The 12,617-nt window shown below is 44.5% G+C and overlaps 1 protein-coding gene across 1 annotated transcript; it reads right to left on the minus strand.

The window, feature by feature from the left end:
* Nucleotides 1–9,851: 9,851 nt before the first annotated feature.
* LOC141022476 (uncharacterized) lies at nucleotides 9,852–11,402 on the minus strand. Its single transcript, XM_073498743.1, has 2 exons — nucleotides 11,038–11,402; nucleotides 9,852–10,278 (listed from the first exon to the last, which is right to left on the minus strand). The coding sequence occupies exons 1-2, from the start codon at nucleotides 11,400–11,402 to the stop codon at nucleotides 9,852–9,854; spliced, it is 792 nt and encodes a 263-aa protein (XP_073354844.1).
* Between the last annotated feature and the right edge of the window lie 1,215 nt (nucleotides 11,403–12,617).

Consider the following 12,617-nt stretch of genomic DNA (forward strand, 5'->3'; position numbering starts at 1 on the left):
ATCTCTGACACGCGCATTTCCGGTCCCTGTACATGTACATGTAAACCAACCCAACATCGATCTAGTTCAGTGGATGGATGCATGCTCTATGTGGCACGAAGTATGTCGGTCGAGCCAGTCGACGGGCCAGATCGATGCTACCGGAGGGATTCCATTGTAGACCAACGCTCGACCTATGTCCAGTGTGTGTGATAGGTCCACTGTAAGACAAACATAGTTCCGTCAACCCTAAAATCGTAAACACTGATAACCCAACCCCCCCCCACTAAACCGTAAAAACATTCAAAATTTTGCCCCACATGGAAACCATTATGCATGCATTCTCTATGGGGTCATGGGATGCCATGAAGAGAGTTTGGGATTATACACGCAAGTACGATCTCTGACACGCGCATTTCCGGCCTAGCATGTCAACACCCCGAAAGCACTAGCTGGGTTCCTCACCTATATGAAACCAACCCAACATCGATCCGGTCCAGTGGATGGATGCATGCTCTATGTGGGATGAAGTTTGTCCGCCGAGCCAGTCAACGGACCGGATCAATGCTACCGGAGGGAATCCATTGTAGACGAACGCTCCACCAATGTCCGGTGTGTGTGCTACGTCCACTGGAAGACAAACATAGTTCCGTCGACCCTAAAACCCTTAAACCCTAAACCCTGATAACCCTAACCCCCCCCCCACTAAACCGTAACAACATTCAAAATTTTGCCCCACATGAAACCATTATGCATGCATTCTCTATGTGGTCATGGGATGCCATTAAGAAAGTTTGGGATCATTAGTACATGTACACGCAAGTACGATCTGAACCCTAAACCCTGATAACCCTACCCCCCCCCCACTAAACCCTAAACCCTGAACCCTGATAACCCTAACCCCCCCCCCCACTAAACCCTAAACCCTAAACCCCTAAACCCTAATAACCCTAAACCCCTAAACCCCTAAACGAGTTGACAAGATTTTCTTATTTTTTTATATCATTTATCCAAATCTCACATAACTCACGCGGCCCACCCCTCCCTAAATCCCGCGATTACAGCTCCGCATTCTAACCACCCGGGCCGTCCGCACCTCCCACGACCGCTGCAAGATCAGATCGTAGACGCCGGTCGCCCACGGAATACAGGAGTCGGCGGCCACCACTCGCCGCCCACCGCCAACGTGATCTGAGGGGTCGGACGTCAGTGTTCTTCTCGCCGCCTCCTCCTCGCGTGAACGCGCCGTTTTTCCTTTGCACCGTCGACCGCGCTATACCGGCACTTATAGTTTGCGACGCACTAACCGCCGCCATCTACTCGGCGGCACCGTCTCCGAGAGAAGGTATTACCTGATCGTAACTCTTTATAATCGTTGTCGGCCGCTCCTTTAGTAGTTGAACCCTCATAGGTTTTGCACCCAAATAGGTTCTCTGCTTAAACCCATAAGTGGATCATATGTTAAATGACCCAGTTAATTTTGTTAAAATTAATTCGCTGCTAATTTTGTTATACATTTTCCAATTTTGTTCAGATTAATTGAGCCGGATTTTATCATTGCATAGGAGCCAGCAATGTCAGTTTCAGATACGAACCTTCATAATGGAGAAAAGCCCATCTCCAAAATTACCGATGCGGTAAGTAATTGACTGTTTGTGTACAATCGTTTCGTACACATAATTCATGTGTACTCAGTATAATTTAATGGCATGAACAGGAACTCGGCGAAAAGCATGGTCATATGAAGTTAGTATGCTCACAGACAAGGTTCGGAAAAACCATGAAACTGTTGTCACCGGACCACAAAAAGTACATCATATCAGAAACCAGTCTTGGCGGTCTAACCCAGATGCATGAAGTGACTCTACGGCGCATAATGTTGGTTAGACTAGCCAAGAGCATAGATATGGACACCCAATCCATTACCATCGGAAAAACGCCAATTCCTATAACAAAAGAGGACGTGCAGTGTATATTTGGCATTCCGATAGAAGGGGAGGATATAGAGCCACATCTGGAAATGCAAACCGACACAGAATTGTTTACCGCCTATGCAAACAATGGGCAAATTTTGATTTCTGACCTTGAAACGGCGATCCGAGCTTCCAAAGCCCCAGACGGCGATTTCCTGAGACGGTTCATTCTGTACGCAATTGGTACTGTACTAGCACCAACAGCACAACAGTATGTGGACTCGAAATATCTCAACCTTGTTATAGATCTTCAAAACCTTCGGAAATTTAACTGGGGATGTTTCACACTTAATCACTTCTTCAAGTCCGTTCACAAGTTTAGAACTCGAGATCACGTAAATCTACAAGGAAATCTAATTCTGCTCCAGGTTAGTGCTAGATCACTACTTAATGTCCTTTAATTATTGTTCTGTTGCATATCTGTATGGTGATGAACTAATTTATTGTGTAGTATTGGTACTGGGAGCACGTGCGTAGTGGCCGATTGATGTATGCTTCTAGACCCCCACCATTGATTGCACGATGGGACGAAACGACGGCTACTTTAAGAAGCGATGCTTACGACAAAGGAGGTCTTCATAACGGGCTGGTACCTATCTACAATTGAACTTTCTATATCTGATTTTTTATTTGGTACTAATGGTTCATTATATTTTATAAAAAAAGGCTGTCATGGAAATTTGTGCTCCTCAACGACCGTCTGAGAATTCTAATAATTTTCCAAGAAAAAATGATGAACATGTGCATCAACATGATTCGTATCGAGCACCATCACAAGGACAACAATTTAGTAGCCAGCAAGTATGTACTCCAAAGACTATTTGTTTTTGCAGTATCACAAATAGGTGTCATGGAACCTCATTCATTTAGCTATTGTTATCAACGGGGTTTTATTTGGTTTACACAGATTGACATGGTAGTTGAAGCCATGAATGCAGGCTTAGATGATCATGTAAAGAAGGTAGGCAGGAAGTTAATGGAAATTGAGCACAGATTTGATGTCAAATACCAGACGCTAGCTGAAGACTTGATCGACATGAAGACTAAAACTGGCACTAATCCTAGGTTGTCGAAGGCCGAGGACGAAATTAAAGACTTAAGGAGGGAACTACATGTATGTCATACTGTGCATTTTGTATTTTGTATGAATATGTTCCTTCATGTTCATTATTGTTTGCATTGTTACAGGAATTAAAATACGAATTTAGAAGCAACCGACAATCAGTGTCACAGAAAGGAGGCGTGCAGGTGATCTTTATGGCCCAACACGTTAATATCTAAAAGTAACAAACTAATGATGAAATACCTTTGTTCTTTGTAGGATCAAGTCAATGTGTGCAATTCATCACTGACAGGAACTCCTAGGGCTATCCAATTCACGGCAGGGACTTCGACTACACCAAGTGCAAGACATGTGACGGAAAACAATGAGAATCCAGAATTAACTCCGATGAAGCCTGTCTTTGGTAATGATTACAAGTTCACGGATGAGGACATAGAGACAGCCGTTTACATCCGCGGAACATACGACCCTGTTGAAATAGCTAGAATCGGAGACATTACCCTCACAGCAGAAAAACTGAAGCGAAATTTGGACGAGGAATACATTTATGGTGATGTAAGCCCATTATACTCTAGTCTACATCATTACTGCAACAACTTTCTTATTATTGTATGATTGAAAATTTGGCAGGTTATTATGGCATATGCTCGCATTAGCCAAATTGAGAATGATACTACCTCAATCATATCCCCTGAAGAAACCGAAAAGCTGTTACAAATGAAGGGGGTGGTTCCTGTTGGACGTGCAGCCTCATGGTTAGCTCGTGTAGCAGAAAAATTTGTAGGGCGCCGAAAGGTACATGTTTTCCTCAGTTTCAAAGTTTATGTACACACTGTACACGACAAATTTCAGTTCTCAACCCAACCCAAATTTTACTGCAGGTGCATGTCCCACTGAATGTACACCAAAACCATTGGATGCTAATGATGTTTAATTTTGACAAAAAAGAAATTCAGACTCTGAACTCCATGAATTATCATTGCGACAAGACCAAGGAAGATTCTCTTGTAAGTGTTCTCTTGCTGCCTCTTTTGATCTGCATGGCACATGAGCTCCCAAAGTACCGTAACCCTATGTATAACTCGTCGTACCCTAGGTGGACTCGATTCAATTCTGCATCAACGAAGCTGTCAAGAATGGGTTGATATCACCAGCTAAGAACATCAATTTTGCCGAATGGACCAAAAAACGCTATGAGAACATACCACAACAGACCGATGGGTAGGCATGGCCTCATAAATTATTATTTTCCTACACGAATAAGATTACTGATCTTTAACTAAACATCGCAGGACTTCCTGTGCGGTTTGGACACTGCAGTACATGTTGTCATGAAACGGGGATGAAATGACCGATATTTTCAACCAGGTAATTGAATGCCTAATTAACATTTGTACTTTGTTTAGCTTGAAAGCTATGCTGACATAAGTGTCGGTTATCAAATATAGGCAAGGATAGATATTTTCAGGTGGAAAATATGTACAACCTTACTGCATTCAAATTGCAACGCGCTTCGTCTCGAATCATATAAGTTCCCCATAACGGTTAGTGCTACATCAAGAATATATCATTTATTTCATAAGTCTCATGATTAGAACTAACGCAGCACTCTCTCTCTTATACAGAAGGAGGTGTACGATGCCCAGCAAGCAGTTCTACCTGATGGTTCAGAAGACGACGTGCAATTAGTAAACAATCCTGATGGTTCCAACGAACCCGACACATCCAACTCCCAGAAGGATACCGGTGCACCCAACTCCCCCAATAGTGGTGCACCCAACTCCCCAAAAAGGAAGAGAGCACGTGGACGCCCGAGAAAGCTAGTCAATCCCGAGGAAGCAGCAAAAACAAAGAGTCTTAAAGAACTGAAACTTAAATTTGACAGCAAGACCATAGCCAAGCAAGTGCCTTCGTTACCATCACGGTCACGCAGAGAGCATAAACCAGCACCAGCTTTATTGAGCCCATTCAAACACAAATAGGTAGCATCAATTGATCATCAATTGATAAATGCTCATGCTCATGCTCTACTTTTAGCATCATTTCATACACGTTTAGTTCTTATCAGAAAGTGGAAATAGGTACTTTTGGCAATCATGAGCATCCTCTAGTTATAGCAATATCTAATGCATCATCAGTACAAAGCTTGATTTGGCAATAGGTGGAATCGGCAATCATTTGCATGGTTTAATTTTGTGAAGCTATAATCATGCTGAGTTATACACTAAACATAATCATGCCAAGCTATAACTACCATAGTCATAAACCAGGCTTTTCTTAAGCACAGGTGCTTATTTGTACAGGCTAGACGCATAACTAGGCGTCTCTCCTGTAGAAATAGGCACCAGTGCTTCAGAAAAACCCTGTTTATTTTTCTAAGCACCACCGTACGCATCAAGCATTGTACAAGGCTTATCATGCATCACCAAAATAGTATTAACAACTTGGAACACTAAACCAGAGTAGCAGCAAACTCTTAAGATAAACGGCATAGGTTCAGACACACCATAGGACATCAGTTTTAGAGTCGAACAACAAAGAAACATAGATAACATAAGAGGACACGGCGGTCCTGGGGCAGCAGCAGCACTCTAGCAGCACATCACTTCTCTCCCTTCTTCAATGGAGGTTGTAGGGCTCATTGACTTTGACAATCTCGAGGAAGCGTGCGTAGGCCGCATGTTTAGCCAGAGTACTGGCCTTATGGTTCTTACCATGTCCATTGCCAGTGCTGAAGGCATGCTGGATCATGCCATCTATGCCGCCACCGATCACCTTGCAACAGAAAGGGCACCCAATCTTGCCAAAGAAACGGTACTTGATCTTGCCAGCAATCAGATGCCTCAGGGTGTAGCGGCTCTTGCTGTGCCTGCTGTCCATGCCGTAGTCCACGTTGTCGTCATCCTCCTGTGAATTAGTGAATTAGTACACATGTGTAACATGGCAACTATCTATTTGCTAGAAATAAGGCGTATGTGCACATACATAATTGAGCCAAAGAAATTGACATGCATAAATATGGACGGTGGAATAGTTGCATTTATAGATTAGTGCACAAGTAGTACATAATTAACACATGAAAGACTTCATGAACTGGCTTGGTTTAATGATATTTGATACTTGTTACAAGTGTAATTCTGATTGGAATCAGAAAAATGGCTTCATTATACTCCTCCATGTTTCACACAAGGGGGGTTTGTTCTATCTACTGGAATGAAGAAACCATTATTCTTTCTGACAGCGGCAATAATGCTTCTCCAACATTGTTAGACCCTGATAAGTTTTAGAAGGAAATTGGTAAAGGAGGTATGGGGTGTCTCACTGGTCATATTGATGAGAGATGTGGCTATGATCATCTAGATAATATACTGGGGCAAATTGGCTACATGAAATGTTTTGATTTTGTGTCAGCCCATAATTATTAAGGGAGCAATCACTTCCTTTGCAAAATGGAAATCAGTATAGAATTTGCAAATGGATCATCTATGAACATGTGTGCAAACTGATCATCTATGAACATGTGTGCAAATTAATTCATCTACATAAACAAAAATGAATCAGGAACTGCAGCATTTTGTCACTGTCCTGGGGAAGCCAATGGAGAATCCTGCCATATATCCATTGTTTAACCCACTTTTTTCATTAATGTATCCCTCATCTAGTTAACAAGAAAAACCTCAATGCCATGGAAAAAACCAGAGTATCTGCTGGAATCAGATTTAAAAATCCAGATCCAAATGAAGATCTATGCTAAATCCCTACAATCCTACATATGTACAACTAGCACGCCCAAGTGAAATTGATGCTCATCTAGTTAACAAGAAAAACCCCAATGTCATGAAAAAAACAGAGCAAAAAACAGAGTACTACCTCAGATAGCTCGTCGATGGCATCCTCGTCGAAGTCGCTGCCCTTCCTGCAATCTACGTCGAACTCCTTTATGGCGTTCTCCTCGTAGAGCTCTTCGATTTCGTCATGCACCTTGCGCTTAAGCCTTCTCATCTCCTCCTCCTCCAGATCATCCCCAACCTTCTGCTCGCCGACGGGTGCCTCCACGGCTGCGATGGCAGCGGGAGCAGGCACAACGGTCGCTGCACCGCCAGCTTTCACCGCTACGGCGGACTCAGCCGCTCCACCCTCGGCTGCTGCCACGGCAGCAGACTGCTTTGCTCCGATGGTTGCCTCCGGCTCGTCCGCCGCATCTTCACGCCCGCGTTTCATCGTCGGTCGAAGACAGGACGAGGAAGGAGTAGGAAGGGAGGAGGGTGGTGAGGAAGGAGGAGAGGGTGGTAAGGTGGTCAGGAAGGAAGAGAGGGTGGTTAGGTTCGGGAGAGGACGAGGGTTTTCTACACGATTTGCGGAAGAAATGCACTGCTCCTGCCTGTTGGAGTTACCGAGAAGCCGCAGGTGCCGATTTGACTTGACACACCCACCCGGCCGTCCCCATTCCACGTGGGGACCTGGCGGTCGTGCACGCGGTCGTGCACCTCCTGCGGTTTGCCATCAATTGCTATCGGTCTCACAAGTGGGTCCCCTTGTCATCCACACAACCACGCCACCACATGTACCACATTTTTCTTTCTCCCCGTCTCGACCACTCCACATCTTTCTTTCTCCCCTTCTCGACCAGCGCCGCCGCCGCCATCTCCCGACGACCCCTCTCTACGCTGCCGGTGCGCGGCCGCCGCCAACTCCGGCAAGTACGTGAGATCTCCCCTCTTCTTCCCTTCCCCAACCGCGTCTCCCTACGAAGGCGGATCTGAGCCGATTGGCTGTTGCCGGCCGGAGCTCGTCGGATCTCTCGATGTCATGTCTGATCTAGATTCATGACGTGCCCTCGCATATGGCTTTGTCCACGGTTTGAACCTTTGGATTCAATCCAAAGGTTGAAAACGGTTTGGACTGGGTTGGATGACGAGCATGTATAGTTCGGTTTGGTCTAGATTAGTTTTGATGTGTGATGTGGATTGGACTGGTTTTAGTTTGGATGCCGAACTATTCCCAGGTTTAGAGGAGACGGGCATTGCCATTGACAGTATAGGTTATCACTATGATTTATTATATGTATGATCTTTGTATTGTACTATGTACAATTCAACTTAGAGTTCAACATGTTCTGTGTAGAATGGAGGAAGCACCATGTGGACGCTGCAACTCACGGTGCCGGACCAGCCTTTCTACTGCCATGCTGTTCAGCATCTACTTCCAGCCTTCTTTTGTTGTTGCAGCGGTAACAATTTATATGAACCTTCTGACAGTACATTCTTTTTTTTGCTATTTCCACTAATGTATTGTGTCTGTTATTTGTTTTTATCTTACACAGATCGTACCATGCAATGTGAGATTGGCATTCAATGAGCTCATCGGAGACACCGTGACCTTCGACGCTCTTGGGGGCCCATACACTATGCAGGTCGAGAAGGGGCGAAAGATAACCCAGATAGGAGGAGATGATTGGGATCGTTTCATTGCCCGCATGCGTCTTAGTGGGGGTGAATTGATCTGCTTCTCCTTCAGAAGAGATAGGCCCAGGATTTCTGTTATCTATCTAAATTTGATTCCGGATAGTGAGGATGAAGTTCATGAGGAGGAAGATGATGCTGATTCAGATGATGACGATTCAAATGATGATGAGAACCCACTTGCTGAATACCTGTATGCCCAAGGACTCAGACTGGGCGACGAGGAAATCGGCAACCTCTGGGACATGCTTCCGCTACGTGAAGACTACCTAGGGAAGCCATTCGTGACCTGCCTCACAAGGACGAATGTTAAACGGCATATCATGGTATGTTACTTAGTGTGGTAATTACATGATATGCATGCTTAGTTAGTGTAGTAGTTCATATGATATGCATGTTGTAGTACTGTGATGAGAGGCCTAGTTTAGAATTCATTTAGTGAAGAATTTTATGACATGCATGTGGTGTAGTAATATGCGATGATATGCTTAGTGTACGCAGTAATCTAATGATATGCCTAATTACTGTAGTAATTTGATGCTTGGCGTATAGTGTAGTGATGTGATGATATATATGCTCAGTGTTGAATCCAATGATATATGTGTCTTGAAGTGTATGCTTTGTTGATAATTGCACGTGACATGATCATATATCATGTCAACTGTTTTCAGAAATTACCTAAGAGGTTACTTGATAGCTGTGGCATCGACCCGGACGAAGAAGGCATGGCTGCTGGACTACGCCTTACCAGAACGGGCTCCATCACCAGCTGTGCCTATGCAGTGGACACGGACGGTCGCACTGTCTTGAGCAGGGCAGGGTGGAAAAAGTTCCTTCGTGCCAAGAATCTTCGGGTAGGACAAGCCATCCTACTCACTGTTGCGAACACCCGTCGCCATGACTTGAGGATGATGATCACCATCCACCTCATTTAGAACTGGGGTGGGCCATGTATCAATGTGAAATGAACTTGTTATGTTAGCTCTTGTTTGCGAGTACTTGTCGTGTATTACCGTACCTATATCTACTCATATCTAGGTACTATTGCTTGTGATGGATTGCAACTATTATTAACTGGTAACTAATGCTCTACTAGCTATTGCATCAGAAAAACCCTGTTTATTTTTCTAAGCACCACCGTACGCATCAAGCATTGTACAAGGCTTATCATGCATCACCAAAATAGTATTAACAACTTGGAACACTAAACCAGAGTAGCAGCAAACTCTTAAGATAAACGGCAGATCAACCACCGCACAGCATAAGTTCAGACACACCACAGGACATAAGTTTAGACACACCGAACAACAAAGAAACATAGATATCATAAAAGGACACTGCGCTAGCAACTTGAAGGCAGACTTTGATCTCTCTTCATGCCGCGTAGTGGCAGTGGTAGTAGGGGTCAGCCTCCTGTGCTTCTGAAATTTCCACACCTGATTTGATGTTGTCTATTATCTTCCAAGCCTTGTAGGTGGCGTACGCATCCTTCGCTGCGTACTCGATGAGGTAGTCTGGCAGCGGGCTGATCCCCCACAGTTTATGGTCTTCGGTCCTGTTGATCTTCTTCTTCATGTTTTGGTAAAATTGGTGGATGACGCTGGCTGCAACATCAGCCAAGGAGTCGTACGGCTTCTTTCTGCAGCCATATGGAACTCTATAGTTTTTCTGAATGTCGATGTACTTTTCGGGGTTGATCTCCAAACCAGACATCTTCAGCATCTCTTTGTCATTATGAATGCTGAAACTGGCAAAGGTGAACAACTTCTTCTCCTGGAGGAAGCTCTTGAGGCGCTTGGGCCTTCAAGGGGAGAGACATATTGAAGATTAGTAGTAATTTTGAGATTGCCACACCTAAGGTTACGCAAGTTTGACCAACTTAGGTGTGTGTTTGGTTCAAGCCACACCTTAGGCAAGCCACACTTGGGTCCCACATGGCATACACACAAAAAGTGTGGCAAGATTCCCTTAGGCTTGCCAACTTGTGGCCCTCATTTTGATGAACTAACCTTAGGCAAACTTGGCAAAAAATTGTGGCAAAGTGTGACACTGCTAGTGCCAGAACCAAACAATACGAGTGATGAATGCATGAAGTACATGATGTTATTTCTCTTTTTGGATCATACAGTTGAAAATAACACTACAGCAAACTACTTCACTACATCAACTTCAGAAACAACTTTTAATACATCTAGTCCAGTGCATCCACACCGGTAGACACAACACTAATGCATCAATATCAGAAACTACACTAGTATATCAGAAACTACACTAGTAGACACAACACTAATACATCTAGTCCAGTGCATCAACTTCAGAAAATAACACTAATGCATCCACACCGGTAGACACAACACTAATGCACCAAGTGCAGAAACTACACTAGTATATCAAGTTTGGTGATTAATCTGGTGCAAGATTTTAAGATACTAATCCAGTGCATCAGGGTAAAAATCTATGCCAGTGCATGTACTTGAGAAACCACACTAGTGCGTCCACTTCACAATCTACACTAGTACATGTAGTTGAGAAACTAGGGTATATGAGTAGGATGGCTCACCATTTTGTGGCCGCAGCGATGTGGTACACCAGGCAGAGTTCCTCCACGCATGACTGCAGAACTGCTGCGTACTGCGGAGGTTCGTCATCCCTGGTATACTCCACATCAACGCCGACGAATCTAGGATACATGCCGGCGGCTTTCATGAAGAGCCTCCTGAGCATTTCGTCGGCAGTGTCTGGATTGCTGGTGCAGATGACCTCCAGCGTCTCTTTGTCGTGGAGTTCCACCTTGTCAAGTTTGGTGGTGTAGTCGCGCTTCTCACCGGGGACCTGAACGTCGTCTTCCTTGATGCTCTGCTCTTCCTTGATGCTCTGGTCGGACGTCTCGCCACACCGACGCTTGGTAGACGGCTCCTCCGCCATTGCCCTTCTCCAGCGACGGCGGTTTTGAGACAGAGACGGTGGTTGCAGTTTGTGGAGTAGATGGACGTGGTTCGCATAATGAGGGAGGAATGGAGGAGAAGGTGCCTTTTTGAGTTCTGGGGGAGGCGGTTCGTCGCGTGAGGGAGGCGCTCGTCGTTATCGTGATCGTGGGGGTCGTGGGGCTCGTGCTGTTCGTGTTCCATTCTGTAACCACCCACGGGCCTGCATCATGGCCCATATCACTGGGTTTGTAGTCGTATGCAGGCAGTGGTGTGTGAGAAAACTCATGTTAGGTAGGTGGGCTTTTCTCCTCCTTCACCCAGCGGCCGTGATGTAAACATGAGAAGCAAATTTGCTAAGGTTGTAAACGGACCCAATATTTTTCTACATCTTTGTATCAACATGAAAAGCAATCATGACTAGTTTGCTAAGGTTGTCGGCATTGTATGGATTTTCTAAGGTTTTTGCAACGATAAAATGCTTAAAACACTTCTGACATGTTGTGATGTTTTCGGTATTTAGTGGTCTACTCGCTGGGATTATTTCACTGTGTGATGTTTTGTACGTGCCAGGTTGTAGTATGAAATGCTAACTGTTCTATATGGTAGTGGTTGGTCTCTAATTGGACCGACATGTTGAACTAGTATCAATGGTAGAGGCGTTTCGTTGTGCGCCACATCCAACAGTTCACATAATTAATTATCCAAAGATTAAGGTATCAAACCCTTGGTCATACAAAGCAACATTTCGTTCCTAAATATTAAGGTACTTCCACATTCAAACTAACTAATACTACAAATTCGAAGGAACTACTTAATACATGAACAGCACATAGGGAAGTAGCCCTGGTCCAACGGCTTGAGAAAGGACGAACAAAAGCTGAAAGAAGAAGGATCAGCCAGTAGCAGCACCATCAGCCTCCCAGCCTCACAACTTCAGCCAGCCTGGTGAACTCCAGGTTTTTTCCTGCAAAACACACCTGGGATGTTGGAGGCAAGAAAATAAAATTTTGCCAGGGGTCTTGTCATGGCAGCTAATCGCACGGAATGCTAGTACAAATGATGGAGAACAAAACATCCAACATGAGCAAATTCATAGGAGTTCTAGATCCATGGATACCATCAAGAAAAAATGCTCAGTTCTAATTCAGACACAACACTTGGTGAAAACATGCATATTCATATCAGCAACATTGATATGGCATCGGAGTACTAC

The sequence above is a fragment of the Aegilops tauschii genome, chromosome 5, assembly GCF_002575655.3.
Source record: "Aegilops tauschii subsp. strangulata cultivar AL8/78 chromosome 5, Aet v6.0, whole genome shotgun sequence".
NCBI lineage: Eukaryota > Viridiplantae > Streptophyta > Magnoliopsida > Poales > Poaceae > Aegilops > Aegilops tauschii.